The 19,630-nt window shown below is 38.3% G+C and overlaps 1 protein-coding gene and 1 long non-coding RNA gene across 2 annotated transcripts; both read right to left on the bottom strand.

Moving 5' to 3' along the window:
* Nucleotides 1–749: 749 nt before the first annotated feature.
* LOC140947082 (uncharacterized) lies at nucleotides 750–4,228 on the bottom strand. The gene is made up of 4 exons (XR_012166917.1): nucleotides 4,089–4,228; nucleotides 3,114–3,213; nucleotides 1,940–2,043; nucleotides 750–853 (listed from the first exon to the last, which is right to left on the bottom strand). It is a non-coding gene; the product is annotated as an uncharacterized lncRNA (long non-coding RNA).
* Nucleotides 4,229–12,360: 8,132 nt separating this feature from the next.
* Nucleotides 12,361–19,232, bottom strand: LOC140946004 (uncharacterized). The gene is made up of 6 exons (XM_073395067.1): nucleotides 19,065–19,232; nucleotides 16,689–16,802; nucleotides 15,596–15,630; nucleotides 15,008–15,065; nucleotides 14,073–14,257; nucleotides 12,361–13,242 (listed from the first exon to the last, which is right to left on the bottom strand). Exons 1-6 carry the CDS (start codon nucleotides 19,138–19,140, stop codon nucleotides 13,108–13,110), a joined length of 603 nt encoding a protein of 200 aa, XP_073251168.1. The 5' UTR covers nucleotides 19,141–19,232; the 3' UTR covers nucleotides 12,361–13,107.
* Between the last annotated feature and the right edge of the window lie 398 nt (nucleotides 19,233–19,630).

The following is a 19,630-nucleotide window of genomic DNA, read 5'->3' on the forward strand; positions in this document are numbered from 1 at the left end:
AGAAACCACGTGACATTGCTTTTGTCCCGTCAGTCCTTCAGCGCGTGCAAAAATTGCTGGTATCGTGAGTAAGGTCAATTGTACGTGAGTTTAAAAAGGCAGGAGCTGATTAGTGTCTCTTGAACGTAGAAAAAACTAAAAAACAGGGGAAGAGAAGTGAATTCCCGTAGAAGTGATCTCATGAATTTTGTCAAACCGACGAGCCGCAAGCTCCTTCCTTCAGAAACTGATGTACTGTTCCTCGAACGACAGGTGGAATCTGGTGCCAGTCAGTTCTATGGCCACAAGTCGTCACATGCTTTTTTGTTATTAACGTAATATTAACATAGAATGCGTTCATCTATAACATTTCAAAAGAATTGTCATAAATGTCTAGTTTTTCTTTACGCACAGCTCTAAACGATACCTGAGAAGCAGATATGGTGACTTTCCGTTCCAAACATCCTTAAGACCAAAATCTGCAATTTATCTTCTTAAGCGAGACTTTGAGCATCCCTGTCACTTTTATACGGGAGTCCCCCCGGGGAAACAAAATCAGACAAAGTAAGGAGAGGGAATATGATTCTTGCAGTTTAATATTATTGATAAGCCTGATACAATCTTGGACCATTACAGTCAGTCCTGTTTGAAATATGATACGTATACATCATGGTCTCAATCGCATTATCGCCAGCCTGTTAGTTTTTCACGAGCTTCTTCAGTGCGTTCTCTGACCTCACGTCCACGCTCAGACACTTGTTCCCGTACTTGCTCCTGTGCCGTTTGTCTGACCTCATTTGCACGCTCAAGTACACTCTTCCCTGTCTCACGTGCGACCTCTGCTGGATTACTGGAACACTTTCCATCAGTGGGCCTAACAGAAAAACAAAATATACAAAAACTGAGAAAACTGTCATGCAACACATTAAGGATCCAATTTCATGTAATTAAAATAAATGATAATCAGGGAGAGGTACTCCGGGGAGGAAAGGGATACGTTTTTTTTTTTTCCAGGCTTCAGGTATATCAAACAGCCGCTTTGGGTAGGTGCAGGTGGACTCATATGAAAGGGTAACGTTTTCACTAGTTGAAATATATGAAAGGGAAGGGAAATCTGTCATTGTGGCATGCAAAAAAGGTCCAAAAGGGCTAACAGATGAATTTTATGGCTATAAAAAGTCAAGAAAACCTTCTGGTTTTGGGATTGATTCCTACTTAAAAGACGGTACATGGTGAAAGGGGTACCATTTGTCCATGGAAGTTATACAAAAGAGGTACCTCTTTCATGAAAAATCGTTTATAGAAGGGTAAGGGGTTGGACCTCTGGGCGGAGCATCCCCGGATAAAACTTTATTAAGTACACCCTCCCCCCCCCCCCCCCTCCCCGGACTTGGTAAAACGCGCGGCGCACTTCCAATGGAGCGTTCATTCAAGAGCTGCGATTATTTCAAAATCATATTTGTTCAATCCCGGTTGATTACAACTATTGTAAACCATTTCTAAATATTATGTCTAACAAAAATATGTTTAAAGTTCCAATGTATCGCTTTTTTGCTGATGCAAATGTCTGATAGATTACGGAGTTAAGCAGTACAGTTTAGGTTTTGCGTTATATATAACCGTCTATCGGATTCTGTTTGGGTATATTTTACAACCTTTTATAATCCTTGATTAAACGTCGCATTATCTTCCGATTCAGTGTGCGACGTGTTATTGAGGGCTGCGTGTAATCGAGTAAATACGGTAATCTTGTAGTTAAGTGCACACAGAGGGCGTAGGGGGTTGGTGAGGGGGAGAGAGGGGGAATTAGAGGAGAGTTAATATTTATACGAGGTCAATCACGTGTGTGTCTATGAAGGGTGAAAGAGATGCTTGGAAAGACAAATGCAAAGATGTTTTGCCAAGAAATGGAAATAAAAATAGGACTGGTGCCAGGTTCCCTCCCTTAATGTATGCTTACCGGCAAACACTTGGCAGGCAGCATCTCACCCCTGTTAGGGGACACGTTAAACATACAGATGCTCTCTTGAGGAAGTTATTTGCTTCATCTGGGTCCTCAATGACCTGGGTACAAAAGAAGAATAAAAACAAGGCCTACCTTGAGTCTTCATCGCGCCATGCATTTAAGATTTTTTACTACTAATTTTTCTAATACCTTATGAGCTCCTGAAAACACAATCTCTTTTCTCTTATTAGAAGTCCCTAAACAAACAACTAAGTTTTTAAGTAAGCTTTAAGCATTAGTAACATTCACTATTTCTGTGTTTGCGCGAACTTAAATAGCCTGCGAACCGCAGACGTGTTTCCGGTCGTCGCTTCTCTCCCTTTAATCTTTTCTTCAATATGAATCCTTTTGGTGCTTATTTCATCAATAAGTGCCACAGTCCCGGCAAATAAACTTTCGTGAACGCGTCGTTGTGAGAAAAAAGGGCGGCTGTACACAGGGTACGTCGTCCTTTCAATTTTGACTTGAAAACGTATCCACCGCGCACGATCTTGCAAGAAGTCTCGCGAGTAGTTCCTTGATTCTAAGAGCTAAACTGTGATTGGCTAAAAAGGTTCTACGTCAAGGAAATCGTTTTGCCGCTGGGGTTCGCAGACGTTATTTTTCGGAGGGATAGAAGAGACGATCGGAAATACGTGTGCGGTTCGCAGGGTAGAACTTTGTGACGACTACAATTAAGCCAATAAACAGCACTTTTCGTGCGCCCCAATTTTAAGCAGCTTGAATGTTACTATCGGGATCCTGTGTAATCAAAGCTAAAACAGTGCAACTCTGGATCACACTACGTTATTAATCAACACTTGGCTAAGAAGTGATGGTAAGTTGATTTACTAATAAACTTGATGAAAGTCAGAGCAAAGTTTTTATTTTTTACTGTAGAAACTACTTGATAGGATTTAATTTTGCTTAGGCGCGGCAATACCGAATGGATGTAACTTTATAATATTTCTTTAAAAACGTTTCCTGACAACAAACAGAACAAAGTGAGTTTGAATAGGTTACAAGAGCTTGTACTTATCTGCTTGATGTGCAATGAATTAAGTTGTGGTTATTACTCTGGAATCATTTGCGGCGCCGTAATATCCTGTTATAGCATCAAACAAAACTGATTGCTTATAAAACTGTTTACCTTGGAAGCCCTCCTGTTTTGAACATGAACTTTTGCAGTTGTCGCGGACAGAAAGGCAAGCAAAACAAAGGCCACGGACGCTTTCATGGTACCCTAACAACTAAAAACAAAGCAGTGCTATAAACACTAAATAATGATTTTATTACGTTTTTTATTACATATTAAGCAATTGTTTGCATTAAACGTTTTTACTTCATATAATAAGAACTTTTTCAACACGTCACAGACAAGAATAGTAAATTACTTGACGTTCGTTTAATAGGCCACTCGCTCGTTCAGTTTACTAGGGTAAATTGATCAGAATTAAACGTTCTCAAATATATCCGTCCGTAAAATTTCTCTGATTTCTTAATAGTTCTTGGCTATTCTTTGTATTATAGCTCTAGATAGCTGCGTCGAAATTGTAGGAGTGCTTAATGTATGAAAAACACGAACTCTTTTACGCAAGTAATGAGATGATTTACTATTTTAGCTTTTGAATCTCTGGCTGGAATACCATATTTATTCGATTAACCGCGCTGGGCGCTTATTAAATTTTTGGACCTTGAGATTGGGCGCTTATTAAATTTTCACCATTCTCAGCAGAGTACAATTTAATTCTTAGGAGCTCTAGGAGAGCTTGCTCGCAGGCTAAAACAAAATTGAACTTTTTCCCTTTTTTTTGTTCGGTCACCACCAAGCCTTAATATCTACATTGAAATCCTGCAAACTAATCTCCAGCTATATATAACTTACCAAAAAAATGTCTCAGAGAATTCGGTGGAACCTTTTCTGTTGTTAATATATTGATATTCTTAGGCGAGATTTGATGGTCAGTGAAAAATGCAATTTTTTTAAGATAGATCAAATCAGGGAGATTAAGAGACTCAAGTTTTGCGCAAATGAATTAACTACTTTTGTTTTCCCTGCTTAATGACTATAAGTTTGGGTGTTAAAAAGTTCTTCCACAAAGTACCTAAAAACATTATGACATACCTGTTAGTCAAAATTCTCTTTCAGTTGGATTAAGACTTAAGAATCGGGTCAAACCAACAGTAAAATGATCAATGTGCGTTTGTGTAGACCTATTTCAAAGTATCTGAGATCAATTAAAATTCAGGGTAAACGAACTCTAGATGGAAGCAAACAAATCAACAGCTGAGCAATTCTTCGGAAAGGCGTCAGGCACGAAGTCGAAAGAGCGCGTGACCAACAGCACGAGAACTTTAAAAAAAATAATAATAAAAAAAAATAAATAAATAAAAAAAAAAATTAAATTAAATAAAAAAAAAATTAAAAAAAAAAAAAAACTGCACGAGAACTGCTTTGCTACCCATACATACACTCCTTTCCTTTTAAAGGACGTTGTTTTTCAAGAAAATATTCTATGACTTGTATTATTCTTAAATTATAGCATCTGACTTTTCCGTTTTATTATTGGGTATAAATTGCAGTAATGCACCTTTTTTCGCTTTCGTGGCTTGTTTTGCCGTTCAGAGAAAGGAATAATTTTACGGTTATGTTCAAAAGATATAAATGTATTCTATTTATAAATTTTTCAAATTATATCATCTTCAGAATATCAGACTTAGGTTTATACATATCATATTCTTAAATTTCTGAAATTTATGCCTCGAAATTCTTATAAATTTGTTCTTGTAAAAACGAGTGTATCTGGTGATCTATTCTGACTGGCTGTCTGCTAAAATCACCCAAGAAAAGGAACTCAAACTCAAAATGATAGAGAATAAAAAGCAAATAATTAAATTGGTTTTCAATCATAAAAACACAACCCGTCAGCAAGTTAAATAATACATTCTTCTGTATGTTCAGGATGCTATTATTTAAGTTAATTCAATGAGATTATTTTCTTATTTTTCTTTTATCTTGTCTTTCCTCTGTAGTTAGACCATACCACGTCGTATTACATACAAAATCAATTTATACATCCTATTTCATGATCTGTATTTTGTTTGGTCTTTGTGATCGGACTGGTGTATTAACTAGTCGAAATTTCGAAAGTCTTTTACATTGCCTGAAGCGCTTTGACGTTGTTTGATCAGTCCGAGAAATTTCATATTCACAGTAGTAAGTGTGATTGTTTTTTCCCACTGGAAATTATAATTGCAATTCATTTCTTGTCGTCAAGTGCGTACTTCACGTGGGCCAACTAAAAGAGTTATCTATTTGCGCCCTTTAGATCATCTTCGCATCTTAAAAATGCGCTGCTATGTAAAATTAAACAATTATTTAATGAAGATGAGTATGTCATGAAGAATTATTATCATCCTTTTCATCATCATCATCATCCTAGTCATCGTTATTATTAATCCTTATGTTGATTAAGCAGAATGATTGATTACGTGCCGCGAGCGAGTTAAGGCTTGAGGTAGTTTTGATAAGAGTTATCAGGTATCCAATATATTGTTAGTATGTTACTCTGAGGAGACGGCTGTTAATTGAACCTTTTGTAATAAAGGAGCCTGAAATTAATTTGCATCGAAATTCGAGGATTGCTACAAAAATAACGGAACATCCTTCCGACTCAGCAACAGACGATACAAACTGTCTAAAAACATAGGGTGCCTTATGTGAGGTGTCTGAAAGTAGTCAAAAAATACCAACCCTACATGCAGTGAATGGAGCTTATGTCTCTATAAAAGTTTTTAATAAACTAAAAAATATATATCTACTATGTACTCTGAATGGCTGCAATAAAGTAGCAAGTTCATGTGCCCCAACAAACAGGAACAAATATGTGAATGAAAAGTACTAAAAAAATGCTAACCCTTAACTTAAAATAGAAAAATGTCTCTATGAAGTGTTTGCAATAATCTACAGAAAACCATACCTAGTGTGTACTCTGAATAAATGTAAGTGCAATATTAAATTAGCAAGTTTGCGCCCCCATAAGGTTTCCATAATGATAATAATATCAGTCTTTAAATAAAGTATCTGAAATTGCGAAACCTTTAAACCTCGTTAGTTTACGTTAAAGTTTTACAATTCACAACCAATATACATGATGTTTCAGAAATTGGTTTTGTTTTCAGAGACGTATAACCGTAGACTGCGGAGAAGTAACTGTCGACGTTTCAGGAACTACAACGGTGATTATTTCCAGACTTCAGAAGTATAATCCATCGATTTATTGCGATGAATCTGCGCAAATCTCCACAACCAGTCCAACAACCAAAAAATTGTAACTGTAGAAAAAGGAAAAATTGAATGCCTTGGCTCTTGAAACGAACTGCATGCAATCAAAATCTGCAGTGACAACTGAGGTAATTATAGAATCCTATAGTTGTAGGACTTGCATCTATCCTCAAGGATCGCTACAGAAATCATTGAACATCCTTCCCACCCAGGAACAGACAAAACGAACTATCTAAGCATATATGTTCCCTTAATATTTTTTCAATAAAATGGACAGTAGTAAAAAAAAACCAACCATGGAGCTTATGTCTCTCTAAAAGTTTTTAATAAACTAAAAATTATACATCTCATTTACTCTGAATGACTGCAATGAATTAGCAATTTCATGTCCTCGCACAAACAGGAACAATTATGTAAGTGATAAACTTTAAGAATTACTTTTCTGGTGCATGGTGTAGGTGGGCGATTGGGTTATTTTGTTTGGGAAGAATTTGTTTTCCAGGCCTAATCTTATGTGATCAAGAGCCATTTGGGGTAGTTATTGGCAATTTAGGCTGAGTCGGTTCTTAATTTCTATAAAGGAGGTATAGTTGATGACTACCAGATAAATAAAGAAACTTGAGTTTGGTCCTTCAATATACAGAATTTGTTCACGATTGTACATTGCAAACTCCTTTAAGCAAGGTCCATGAAGACAATTGCAATCTGCACCTTTTTATAAACCTTTTTCCATTGTGGGAATAAGTAACACTTCTATTAATTTTGTAAATACAGTTTGGTGCAGTATCTTCTTGTAATATCAACTGGTAATCTCGAAGTCAAACTCGTTGGTTTGGCCAGGGCTAAAAGCGAAGCTCCTGTTAATAGATTCATAATTTAAATCAAACAATAAACTTGTAATCCACATTAAATCCAGTTAACTTAAGGACACATTCATGTGACTTTTGAGGGAACTGGGCTAAGTGATTTTAGGGGAAAATACTTTGCAAACTGTCCACGAGTGAAACAATTCGTACATAGGGTTAATAATATTATATGTACTCCCAAAAAATTTGCAATAATCTTAGATCACAGTCAAGAAACATAAATAAAAGACCTCAGACCTGCCAGACCACAAAAAATGTAAGGTTTTTATTAGCGGGTGTTTTCTGTATTACGAAAATTACTAAGATCATCCACTGTTCTTTAGATCATGGCGTCTTTTCATCATTGGTGAAAATGCCCCGGTTTTCTTTTACATAAAAAAAAATGGCCTGGAACGTACATTTAAAAACTATCGACCTTTCAGTAACTTACGATTTATTTCCTGCAACCTAACTGGAAGTGCCGCAGCCAAACAACTTTAGCATAATACGGTAACATGAATAATTTACTCTCCATACTATAATCTTCATATCATAAGTATCATAAGAACTCATCTTTGCTACTGATACATACACTCTTTTCCTTTTACAAGAACGTTGTTTTTACAGAAAATATTCTATGACTTGTATTATCCTTAAATTATAGCAACTCACTTTTCCGTTTTATTATTGGGTATATTTATTGCAGTAATGCACGTTTTTCGCTTTGGTGGCTTGTTTTGCCGTTCAGAGAAAGGAATAGTTTTACGATTAAGTTCAAAAGATATAAATGTATTCTATTTATAAATTTTCAAATTATATCATCTTCAGAATCTCAGCCTTAGGTTTATACATATCATATTCTTAAGTTTCTCACATGTAAGCCTCGAAATTCTTATAAAGTTGTTCTTGTAAAAAAGAGTATCTGGTGAACTATTCTGACTGGCTGTCTGCTAAAATCACCCAAGAAAAGGAACTCAAACTCAGAATGATAGAGAATAATAAGCAAATAATTTAATTGGTTTTGAATCATAAAAATATAACCCATCAGCCTGTTAAATAACACATTCTTGTGTATGTTCAGGTTGCTATTATTTAAATTAATTCAATGAGATTATTTTATTATTTTTCTTTTTATCTTGTCTTTCCTCTGTAGTTAGACCATACAACGTCGTATTTTGTCCTTTTGATGGGACTGGTGTATTAACTAGTCGAATTTTTTCGAAAGTCTTTCACATTGCCTGAAGTGCTTTCACGTTGTTTGATCAGTCCCAGAAATTCCATATTCACAGTCATAAGTGTGATTGTTTTTTCCACTAGAAATTATAATTGCAATTCATTTCTTGTCGTCAACGGTGTACTCCACGTGGGCCAACTAAAAGAGTTATCTATTTGCGCCCTTGAGATGATCTTCGCATCTTAAAAATGCGCTTGCTATGTAAAATTAAACAATTATTTAATGAAGATGGGTATGTCATGAAGAATTATTATCATCCTTTTCATCATCATCAAAGTAGTCATTGTTATTATTAATCCTTATGTTGATTAAGCAGAATGATTGATTACGTGCCGCGAGCGAGGTAAGGCTTGAGGAAGTTTTGATAAGAGTTATCAGGTACCAAATGTATTGTTAGTATGTTACTCTAAGGAGACGGCTGTTAATTGAACCTTGTAAGGAGCCTGAAATTCATTTGCATCGAACTTCAAGGATTGCTACAAAAATAACGGAACATCCTTCCCACTCAGCAACAGACAATACAAACTGTCTAAAAACATAGGGTGCCTTATGTGAGGTGTCTGAAAGTAGTCAAAAAATACCAACCCTACTGTAAATGGAGCTTATGTCTCTATAAAAGTTTTTAATAAACTAAAAAATATATATCTACTATGTACTCTGAATGACTGCAATAAAGTAGCAAGTTCATGTGCCCCAACAAACAGGAACAAATATGTAAAATGAAAAGTACTCAAAAAATGCTAACCCTTTACTTAAAATAGAAAAATGTCTCTGTAAAGTGTTTCTAATAAACTACAGAAAACCATATATATACATATATATCTAGAGTGTAGTCTGAATAAATGTAAGTGCAATGAATTAGCAAGTTTGCACCGCCATAAGGTTTCCATAAGGATAATATTATTATATGTCTTTAAATAAAATATTTGAAATTGCAAAGCCTTTAAACCTCGTTAGTTTACGTTAAAGCTATAAATAATTCACAACCAATATGCATGATGCTTCTTAAATTGGTTTCGTTGGGTTTTCAGAAAAGTATAACCGTAGACTGCGGAGAAATAACTGTGGGTCGACGTTTCAGGGACTGAGGGTGATTAAAAAGAAACTTAGTATTCTGATTTCCAGACTTCAGAAGTATAATCCATCGATTTATTGCGATGAATCTGCGCAAATCTCCACAACAAGTCCAACAACCAAAAAATTGCAACTGTAGAAAAAGGAAAACTGAATGCCTTGGCCCTTGAAGAGAACTGCATGCAATCAAAATCTGCGGTGACAACTGAGGTAATTATAGAATCCTATAGTTGTAGGACTTGCATCCATCCTCAAGGATCGCTACGGAAATCATTGAACATCCTCCCGACCCAGGAACAGACAAAACGAACTAATATTTTCAATAAAATGGAAAGTAGTCAAAAAATACCAACCGTACAGTAAATGGAGCTTATGTCTCTCTAAAAGTTTTTAATAAACCAAAAATATGTATCTACTAAGTACTCTGAATGACTGCAATGAATTAGCAAGTTCTTGTCCCCGCGCGCACAAACAGGAAAAATTATGTGCATGGTGTAGGTGGGCGATTGGGTTATTTTGTTTGGGAAGAATTTGTTTTCCAGGCCTAATGTAATGTGATCAAGAGCCATTTAGGGTAGTTATTGGCAATTTAGGCTTAGTTGGTTCTTAATTTCTATAAAGGAGGTATAGTTGATGACTACCAGATAAATAAAGAAACTTGAGTTTGGTCCTTAAATATACAGAATTTGTTCACAATTGTACATTGCAAGCTCCTTTAAGCAAGGTCCATGAAGACAATTGCAATCTGCACCTTTTTATAAACCTTTTTCCATTGTGGGAATAAGTAATACTTCTCATTAATTTTGTAAATACAGTTTGGTGCCGTATCTTCTTGTAGTATCAACTGGTAATCTCGAAGTCAAACTCGTTGGTTTGGCCAGGGCTAAAAGCGAAGCTCCTGTTAATAGATTCATAATTTAAATCAAACTATAAACTTGTAATCCACATTAAATCCAGTTAACTTAAGGACACATTCATGTGACTTTTGAGGGAATGGCTAAGTGATGTTAGGGAAAAATAATTTGCAAACAGGCCAAGAGTGAAACAAATCATACATAGAGTTAATAATATTATATGTACACCCAAAAAATTTGCAATCATCTTAGATAACAGTCAAGAACCATAAATAAAAGACCTCAGACCTGCCAGACCTCAAAAAATGTAAGGTTCTTATTAGCGGGTGTTTTCTTTATTACCAAAATTACTAAGATTATCCACTGTTCTTTAGATCATGGTGTCTTTTCATCATTGGTGAAAATGCCCCGGTTTTCTTTTAGATAAAAAAAATGGCCTGGAACGTACATTTAAAACTATCGAGCTTTCAGTAACTTACGATTTATTTCCTGCAACCTAACTGGAAGTGCCGCAGCCAAACAACTTTAGCATAATACAGTAACATGAACAATTTCCTCTCCATACTATAACCTCCATAAGTCACGTGTTGTCTTAAAGAACCTCCAAGGGCCAGAGTGATCTTTCATTTTACGTTCTTTTGTTAGCACATGATTCGATCCCCTCGCTTATTCGCCGCTCTTTCGCGCTCACCTCAATGGCCCCTACCCAACGAAACCGCCAGTTACGCTGGATATAATATAGCTATTTTAAACTTCAATGCGATTATTTCAAGTGCTACAGTTTTTACAGGTGCGCAAAATTTTCCACCATTTGATTGCGAGAAAGCGTATTCAAGTACAGGTTCGAAAGAAGAAGAGCAGCAGGCTGCGTGGCAGACAAAAAAGGGGAGGGAGGGGAGGGAAAGGGTCTCTTTCCAGTTGTCTCACCCTTTTCCCAGTCCCATCTCTACGTCTAACACGCGGGCTGTTGTAGCTAGGAATGGATGTAGTTAATCAGGAGCCCATTGATGGGCTCCTGAGTTAATTAATTACCTCCGGCGTAATCGTTCGAGGGAGTGGGGGGAGGAGGGTTCTTAGGTTAATATTTGCTGGGTATAAGCCGCTGGCCTCTCAGAGCCCCTACCCCATTATAGTCTATTCTGTGGCCAATTGTAGACCGCATTGCACTTTTGGACATATATTTTATGTAGTTTCCGCGATCCCAGCTTGTTCACTTTCTATTTTTATGAATTGACCCATTTTTTAGATTGAACGAAGAACACGTTACTTTTCATCTACGGTAAAAACATTCTGGTACGTTTGCTAACCGTAAATATGAAGAACTGTCTTACCCCCAAAAATTCGAAAATGTGCGATCCCATTCTAGTAACTCTATTGAAAATGCGACCCCATTATAGTCACTTCAGTCGTGCAAATGCGACCCCATCCAGCGGCACTGATCCCCATAACGTCTTATAAGGAAGTACCCCCCCTGGCGTTATCGTTGGCTCCTGTACAGTGTTAATGTCTTTTTTTTTAGTGTATTTCACGTCACAATAGTGCCGTGGCCGTGCCGGACGAGTGTACTAAAAGGCGAGATGCACCTGAGCGTTGCCGTTTTCATTATGAAACCCAGTGCTTTTTGGCAGCATTCTCGTTGACATCGCCTTAGTACAGTGGTTGTTGGTTAAACTTTTCGATGCCTAAATGATGGACGCCTCGATCATGCAATGCGCCTTTCCATCTTTCCTATTCTACAGTATCCTTCGTTTGTGATGATCTGAGGCAGGTGATGGGCTCCTGTCGGAGGTGAATTTCAAATAGGCCATTCTCGAGTTTCAAAAACCCTCACTTTCCAAACGAGGGTGAGTGAAAAACCTTTCTTGTGATGACTCTCTCTTCCGCAGAGGGTCCCGCTGGGTATCACCGTAAAAACAGCAATAATTGAAAGATAGAAAGCGCGCGGGGGACACGCCCATCGTTGCCCTGCGCCGGTTCCTGACACTGGGCGCTCGTTTCCAGCTTAGCGCTCTCTCGCACCGCTCCTGGAAAAGCTTATCAAAGGAGAGAGAGCGCGGCTGGAATTTAAAGAGATTGACAAATATAAAGGTCCTTTAGAGACTAAATAAATGTAAGCAGTTTATTCGTTTGAACATGCTTTGTCTTCAATGAAAATAGCTCTCGTTTTAGGCTTTATTTTCAATGCTCGATAATTAATGAAAGAGCGATACAAGCATTGCAACTCCCACACCAACCACTTAAAAAAAGTGCAAACGTTAAAATTCCGACTAAGGATCTTGCTTGTTCACGATAATCGCTGCCAGAGGAGACGTAACACACCTGTAACGTTGATTATCCCAGCAATCGTACTAGTGGATGAAAGTTCATTATTTAACCCTTCGCCAAATAATTACCTCAAATTAGGCTAGAAGTCAACTTACATTGACCATCAGATTTACGATTTTAATACTAATAAGACCACAAGAAGTCTTAACCTTTCTCCCTTGAAGTCATTTTTAAAGAAACACCGAAGGGTTTAGACATCCAATATAAAAGCGTCTGCGGACAGTAGTAATTTTTTTTTTCTGGGTGGTTCAGGTTTTCAACTGCATTATAATTTCTAATCAATAATCGTAGAAGCTAATGGTTTAAAGATAAAAAGGAAATTTTAAATCATGCTTGCGCATTAATGAAATCACACTCAGCATGTGCTATCGGGCAACTTCTACTATTAAACTATCCTAGAAAAGACATTTCAGTTTGCGTTCCGTTAACCACTTATTCTCCGCTTTATATTTAACGTTAGAAATTTAAATTCCTTCGTCCTCTTCGTCATCCAAGCGGCCCCTAAGTAAGCTATACGTCACGTTGCTCTACTTTTTTTCCTCGGTCGGCTCCCATCCAAACCATCCCTGCACCTGTTCCTTGAACGTTTTCTTTAAGAAATCCAGGAAGCGGTTGACCAAAGTTGGGTTAGTTGGCTCTTCAGTTATCATCTTGATATGAGACTATGATTAAAATCACAAATTAGCACTACACGTGATACCACCCCCTCCCTCCCCGCTCCTTACTAATGCGGGCACCGAAGGGGTGGAGCCGACTGTACACCCCTCTCTAACAGACCCAAAGGAATCCATATCTTCACTGGGTTCGCGAAAACGTCACCGGGTTGGTTTATTTTCCAGTGAGTTTTTCTTCTTAGTTGTGTATTTTTCATAAAAGTGGAAAGGGGTGGCCGGCCTTACATCTTTACCGGTGTGATAACTTTGAAGCCCTTTTACATATCGTGGTAGCGAGAAGAGCAATACGATTTATACTTTTTTATGCAAGGTTGATGACCTGTATCCTCCGTATTTTGGTTTTGTCTATGATAATAATGTTTTATATTTTTGTTTCTTTCAAACAAATATGAACAACGAAATACATTGGTCTTGTAGAAGTCATGATAGAAAGCGACCGGGGAGGGAAAAAAAATTAGCCGGGTAGAAACAAACTATTTGCCGGGTATCGGGGAGGTTAAATCATCACTGGGTCGACTGAATCAAATCATTGGGAAGGGTTTCACTGGGTCTGTTACAGAGGGGTGTGACTGTATGAATTACAGTTGGAAACTACATACCAGGGGGGGAGGGGGGCAGGTTTTTTTGTGAAATGTGTTATATTCGAGAGTTTTCCAGATTAAAGAGGTGTATAAGAGGTGGGAGTTTACACTTTTGGGGAGTTGTTTCATTTTCGAGGGGGGGGGGGAGGGTAGGGGGCTGTTACTTTCGGGGGTTATTACTTTCGAGGACTCGCAACTTCTAAGTTATGTGCTACAGGGGTAAGCATGCAGTTTTACCTCCAATACGTCGACAGGCAAATAAAAGCAGCCGAACTTGATGTCGAGGATTTGCACGACCACTCCGCCATAGATCTCCAGGCAGCCTCCCCATTTGTTATCATCTCCGTAGGACATATTGGAATACTTCTCGCAGATGTAAGCTAATGGTTTTAATCCTTGGCAAAATGGTGGTGGGTTTTTTGCTGCGTAAAAACCATAAAAAAATTTGTTTCAAGATGTCACTTTTTTCAGCTGTCAACTGTGCAAGAATATCAACGTTTAAATACTTCTGTTTCAGGAGTAAAGATAACAGGACTTTAACAGTGACACGTTTGTGACTTTTGAGACAAAGCCGGCAAGAGTTTCGTTATAAAGATAACGATAAGTTCTTCCTCGGCGCTAAGAATTATTGGAGTACCTTTTAGAGTACATTTCCACTGTCAAATAATTCCAGAAAATGTCTCTATTCTATTTACGCATGTAAAAATTTCGGGACATCGGAAATTCTCTTTAATGTGTCGTAGAGTACTTCGTTGTCTTACAACAGGTTGCTCTTTGGATTCCGGAATCCAGCAAATTTTTGCCGTGGAATCTAGAATACAGCTCAAAGAATCCGGAATCCCACTAACCAGATTCCAGATTCCGCTATCTAAGAATCTGGAACCCAGTACCTAGAATCCGGAATCCTTGGCGTGGAATCCAGAATCCAAGACTGCTTGAATTCCCTTACAAGGAGCGAAATTGTATTCAAATTTCAATCCGGGCTGAAATATGAACTTGGGCTTGCGCCGTGTAAGTGTTTATATGAGAATGTAAAATACCTTTTCTGCAAATTTTTTGCTCCTAATTCTAAACATTGCGCCTGGGCTGAAACTCGCCATGTAATCGAGCAAAATGTGGACCGCGATTTCAACCTGGGCTGAAACTGGCCTGACCCCTTAGGCTACTCTTACCCGAGAGAGTCTCGTTCAGGAGGACCTTTCCATCATAAGTCACTGTAAATCTCAGAGCCTACAAAACGCAAAATTAATATGGTTTTCAACAGAGCTTCTCTGGTTGTAATTTTCTGCCTAAGGTAAATTTGTTAAACTGCAACCAAGCATGGGAGCAAGCTTTCGGCGTGGGCAGAAAGTGTTGTAAGAAAGTCAGTGTGATTATCCCGGGAGGACCCCTGTAAATTATCACAGGGTACTTGTCCCTCCCGATAAGTGGGTAAACCTTACGATTGGTTCCGCTTAAAACCTTAAAAGCATCGAGCTGACAAATAATTGAATAATATTAATATTGAACTACCCGACTGAATCGTCCATAGCCTTGTTAAAAACCGCCATTTTTTGCTTTGAAATAGCTACTTCTTGCCGGCGAAAATAATTTTACCTACATAACGAGATTCTTATACTCATTAGTGGTCTTGTCGAAAATTTTCTATGAGCGACCCCTTTTATTGTCAAAAAGGAGTGCCCGAGGAGTGATATGCCCACGATTTCGTTCGTGGATCTAGCTTTCCATACTGACACACATGATCAACAAATGAGACTTACTTTCTCCGATGCAATGTAAGACGTGTTGACACAAACTAAAAGAAGTAAAAAGCATTAAAACAACATTAGGGGTTAAATCTGTAAATAAGACTTTCTTTATCAATAGAACGTAATTTAGTAGCTGGTAACTCATTGCCTGCAGAGTAGGCGTTTTTTAACGGAGACTCGGAGGACGTTGATCGCGGCCGCCATCTTGAAAAGCAAAGAAAAAGACTAAACCATCAACCTCTCCCTTAAAATCAGTTTTTGACTCGTCCCAACTCTCTGGTAGTATTAACGTCCAAGATTGCGGGGCACTTCAAACTACGCCTGCTTTGCAGGCTAGTAACTCCATTAAAATGTAATATAGATTCTGTAACTAAATGCCATTTTCAAGCGCATCACAAAACTGAAAATAAAAATATAACAACCTGAAAAATTTAACGTTTTAAAAGTTGTATTTTCCGCCACTTTGTTATTTAACTATAAGAGGGATCGTCTATGCGTGAAAGCTCTCTAGGAAAAAAGGGCGTGTATGGAGGATTAACTTTGTTAACCCGGTCTTATCCTCTCCTTCCATCTCCCGGTTTGAAGATAATACCACCCTTATTTATTATTTATTTATTACAATCTACGGATTAAAAACCAAAGGATGAACTGTAAAGGAGTCCTAGACCCCATATAAAAACAAATCACCTAAAAATATATAGAAACGCAATATAAAAATAGTTTCAGAAAATACAGAAATATAAAAGCTACTTAAAAATCACTGAACAATTTCACCCCGCGAGTAAAGCCTCACTTTTGTCTTTTGGAGTGATGAGGAGAAAAGAGGCTCTGTTTGAATCACGTCAAACCTTTGCGGTCGCCACAGCCCAACTTCTAGACTAGTCAATCTTATTCTCTTTCGTCAAACTGGTTTTTTCGAGTTCAGTTTGAGCATCCGTTTATTGATAAACCGATGGTCATAATCAAGCCCGCTGTAGCAAGCAGGCCTGGGTTTGAAACCAATCCTGGCAACAAGCCGCGCATGCTCAAAAGAGATCTTACTCGATTCAAGCAGAATCAAGGAAACGAAAGAAAGACTCTGTTGGCAGGGTGAAATAACACTTACTATGATGTGTCTTTTCTTCATACTTGAAATCAGCACAACAGCCGCACTGTGGGACAGGGTCCTTGGTGCATGAGCAGCGGTCATCAGTGACAAAATCTGTGGGATTTGCAGGCACTTTTCACAAAAAATTAAAATAAAAATAATTTAACACTAAAAATAATAGGTAAAATGTCTGGTCAAAGGTAACTGGTTATGAATAATTAACCAGCAGATTGCGCCAATCAGAAACGTAGAAATCTTATCGATTACAACCTCGTCCCGTCCCGTCCCGTCCCTTCCCGTGCCGTCCCCAAGCTTTCCCTTAGAAAATGGAAGGAGAAAAGTCCTGGGAGCGAGGTTGGCTCGGTTACCAGCCGCTTTTCGGGAAATGAGCCCGCGCTCCTAACTCTCGGAGAAGAAGCATAAAGAAAGCTTTTTCTTGTACTCAGGTTTCCTTTTAAACTTAATAAAAGCCAACACATCTTGGTCTACGCTATCTTACCTAAACCTTAATTAAAAAGGACCACTTTGTGACAACTAATGAGGTTTTAGTGAGAGTACGTGCTCTTGCAGATGACCGAAAAAAACTGCTTGTTAGAAGCCTGCTATTCCTGATGGGTCTTATAACCCGCATGCAGGGCCAAAGGCCAATCAAGGTGAGCTTGCGAAATGTGCAAGCAGGGAGGGGTACTAAGGTAAAATACTCGAGGGGTTACTTCCTTATAGGAGGCTAATGGGGATGGGGTCACATTTTCACGACTTGATTGACTATAATGGGGTCGCATTTTCAATAGAGTTACTACAATGGGATCGCACATTTTCGGAATTTTTGGGGTAAGAAACGGTTCTTCACATTTACGGTTAACAAACGTACCAGAATGTTTGTTTGTACTGTAGGTAAGTAAAATGTACTTCATTCAATTTAAAAAAAATGGGTCAATTCAGTTTAAAGGATTGATAAGGCAGATACATAAATAAAACAGTGACTGAGTTGGCATCGCGAAAATTATATCTGCCCAAAAGTGACTAAGATGGGGTCTATTATATGGCCACAGAACAGACTATAATGGTGTAGGGGTTCTGAGGGGCCGACGGCACATCCCGGGGGGGGGGGCACTTGGGTATTTTTTGGGTGGGTATGTGCCGCCTGGTACCCCAAATTGGCACCCCGTTCTAAAAAAAAATTCTCCTAAAACTGCTACCCCGTTCTAGAAATGGGCCAATTTTTTATACTCCGTTCTAGAAAGTTTGTAAATTGAAATAGCCCTGTTTTTTTAAAAAGATATTTCTTTATTTGTTCGACTTATACATCAAATAAATGCTTCTTCATAATCAGCAACAATTTTAAGCAGAAGATAAAGCCGTGATCCCCAATTTTTTATACGCCGTTCTAGAAAACGCCCCTGAAATGGATACCCCGTTCTAAATCAGGAGCTTCAAAATCACGACCCCGCTGGGCGGCACATACCCGTATAGGTAATGTATGGGAGTAACCCCCCCCCCGGGCGGCACATACGCAGCAAAAATTAACCCAAATACCCCCCGGGGTAAAATAATGTCGGGGAGGCGCAAAGACAATTTTTGCAGGAGGGACAAGATGTTTCCGATCCAAGGTTTGTGTTAGCTAAAAAGGTTTCGAGGTAGTATTTAAAGTTATTTGATTTTTATGCAGAGAAAAAAACATTTGGGTTTACATTGGAATGGTATTTTTTTCAACAATTTGGTGACATTCTCATTTTCCTGTCGCGATTACAGCCGCCATTACCGCCTGGAAAACGTGCCAAAAATGATATGAAAAAAAAAATTGCGTCGTAAGCATTTCAATACTGAATGAGCTTTGGACTTGTTGACCTTTTAGTAATCATTTTTTAATGCTTTGAAATAAATAATTCTACAAAAGTCCGTCTTGTCAATGTCATGTGTTACATCTTTCTCTGAGACCTATATTGGCAACGCTGATTTGTAGTATCTCATCCGAGTATCTATCGTCTTTCTGTTTAGAAACGAAACACACCAAATAAAAAGCGGATCTGTTGCTTGTACATCCGTTCGTATTTCCGGCCAGATGGATTACTCAGTCCAAAGTCTCTCTGGAAAGCTACCCACCTACCCGTCCCTTAACCCATTTAAAATACAAAATAATAATTAATCTTCTCTTTTGTGCACACCCCCCGTTCCACCCTTCGCCTCCTACTTACATCTACAATTCGTTCTAGCAGTTTAAGATTTGATTTAAGCGACGTTTTCTGCACCCAAGATAAAGAAGTAATAGGATTTGGGAGGAGTAACCGCATCTAAACGAAATACTGTATTCCTTTATTGCGCGATAGCAATTCAACGGCAGTAAAAAAGGTTCATCGACTATGTCGAGATCCATTTACGCTAATTTAGGCTTACCTGCCGAATGAGCCTCTTGGATGCGACTTGCAGTGGCTAAACCGGCGCAAAAAGCAACGAAAAGTGGCAGAAACATCCTGGAAAATTTTTCAAATAATCCTCGCAGCCTTAGCACGTAGCACGACAGCAAACCACACGCAATCACCCGCGCGAGTACAAATTAAACTTAAAATAAGCTTTTTCATGTGACCTTGCCAATGTTATTAGATTACAGCTATTGACTCCAACTGTTATTTTAATAAGAGGCGCACATCCGCACAAATAGCGGTCGGTCAAGGTTTTTAACACACTTGACGGTCGAAACTTAATACATACAATCTACATTCCAAGACTCTTAAAATCCTGAATCCTTAAACCCAGTTCGTTTCATCTACTCGTAGAAACAAGTTTAAAGGTGGGAGTATTATGGGTATTCACGTCGGTCAAGAAAAGCATGATAGGAAAAAGGGAGGGAGGGAGAGTCCCGTTATTTCCCACTCCCAGGGGTCTCTCCTCAAACCCCTACTTTTCTTCCTAAGCCCTCCTCTGCTCCATCTCTTTCGACGCCTGCCATGCCACGCATGCTA

Source organism: Porites lutea, chromosome 8, assembly GCF_958299795.1.
Source record: "Porites lutea chromosome 8, jaPorLute2.1, whole genome shotgun sequence".
NCBI classification, from domain to species: domain Eukaryota; kingdom Metazoa; phylum Cnidaria; class Anthozoa; order Scleractinia; family Poritidae; genus Porites; species Porites lutea.

What these genes read in the sequence shown, in the direction of transcription:
- LOC140946004 (XM_073395067.1), bottom strand. Translation starts at nt 19,140, where the DNA reads ATGTTTCTGCCACTTTTCGTTGCTTTTTGCGCCGGTTTAGCCACTGCA. An exon ending in CCAAGAGGCTCATTCGGCAG is followed by an intron (nt 16,803 to 19,064) that starts GTAAGCCTAAAT and finishes TTTTGTGAAAAG; the next exon opens with TGCCTGCAAATCCCACAGAT. An exon ending in CTTACATTGCATCGGAGAAA is followed by an intron (nt 15,066 to 15,595) that starts GTAAGTCTCATT and finishes TGCGTTTTGTAG; the next exon opens with GCTCTGAGATTTACAGTGAC.